The sequence below is a fragment of the Arachis duranensis genome, chromosome 9, assembly GCF_000817695.3.
Source record: "Arachis duranensis cultivar V14167 chromosome 9, aradu.V14167.gnm2.J7QH, whole genome shotgun sequence".
Classification (NCBI taxonomy): Eukaryota; Viridiplantae; Streptophyta; class Magnoliopsida; order Fabales; family Fabaceae; genus Arachis; species Arachis duranensis.
Window position 1 is genome coordinate 113326463 of NC_029780.3, and position 472 is coordinate 113326934.

The 472-nt window shown below is 35.0% G+C and overlaps 1 protein-coding gene across 2 annotated transcripts in view; it reads left to right on the forward strand.

The window, feature by feature from the left end:
* The window catches only part of LOC107467396 (serine/threonine-protein phosphatase 2A 65 kDa regulatory subunit A beta isoform), a 4853-nt gene that overhangs the window by 1413 nt on the left and 2968 nt on the right, over positions 1-472 (forward strand). For both annotated transcript variants that reach the window (XM_016086480.3, XM_016086479.3), the window contains exon 4: positions 62-174. In XM_016086480.3, the coding sequence (XP_015941966.1) occupies positions 62-174 (113 nt within the window). The remainder of the gene's footprint in view (positions 1-61; positions 175-472) is intronic.

The following is a 472-nucleotide window of genomic DNA, read 5'->3' on the forward strand; positions in this document are numbered from 1 at the left end:
CCCCCCCCCCCCCCCCTCTTCTTCAATTTTAATATGTAGTTGCTATTTTAAATTTGAACAGATCAAGATTCTGTTAGATTGTTAGCTGTGGAGGGTTGTGCAGCTCTTGGCAAGCTGTTGGAGCCTCAAGATTGTGTTGCGCATATACTCCCGGTTATTGCTAACTTCTCCCAGGTACACTTGAGCATGGATTAAAATGTTAATAAAAAAAATCTTTACTTAATAGTATGTACCATATACAGATTTCATTTTTCAAACTATGTACTATATATACCAAGGTTTCTATCCTTTTGTTCCAACTGAATTTTATGGATTTTGGCTGTCCAGAGATTATACACTTCTCCTGATTTCACACATGAAACTCGAGACTATTTATTAGTATAAAATATTCATCTCTCATTCATGATTGTGTTAATTTCCCACTTAAATTCTTAAACATAGCCATTGCTTGGTATCTTGTGCAATGTTTTTT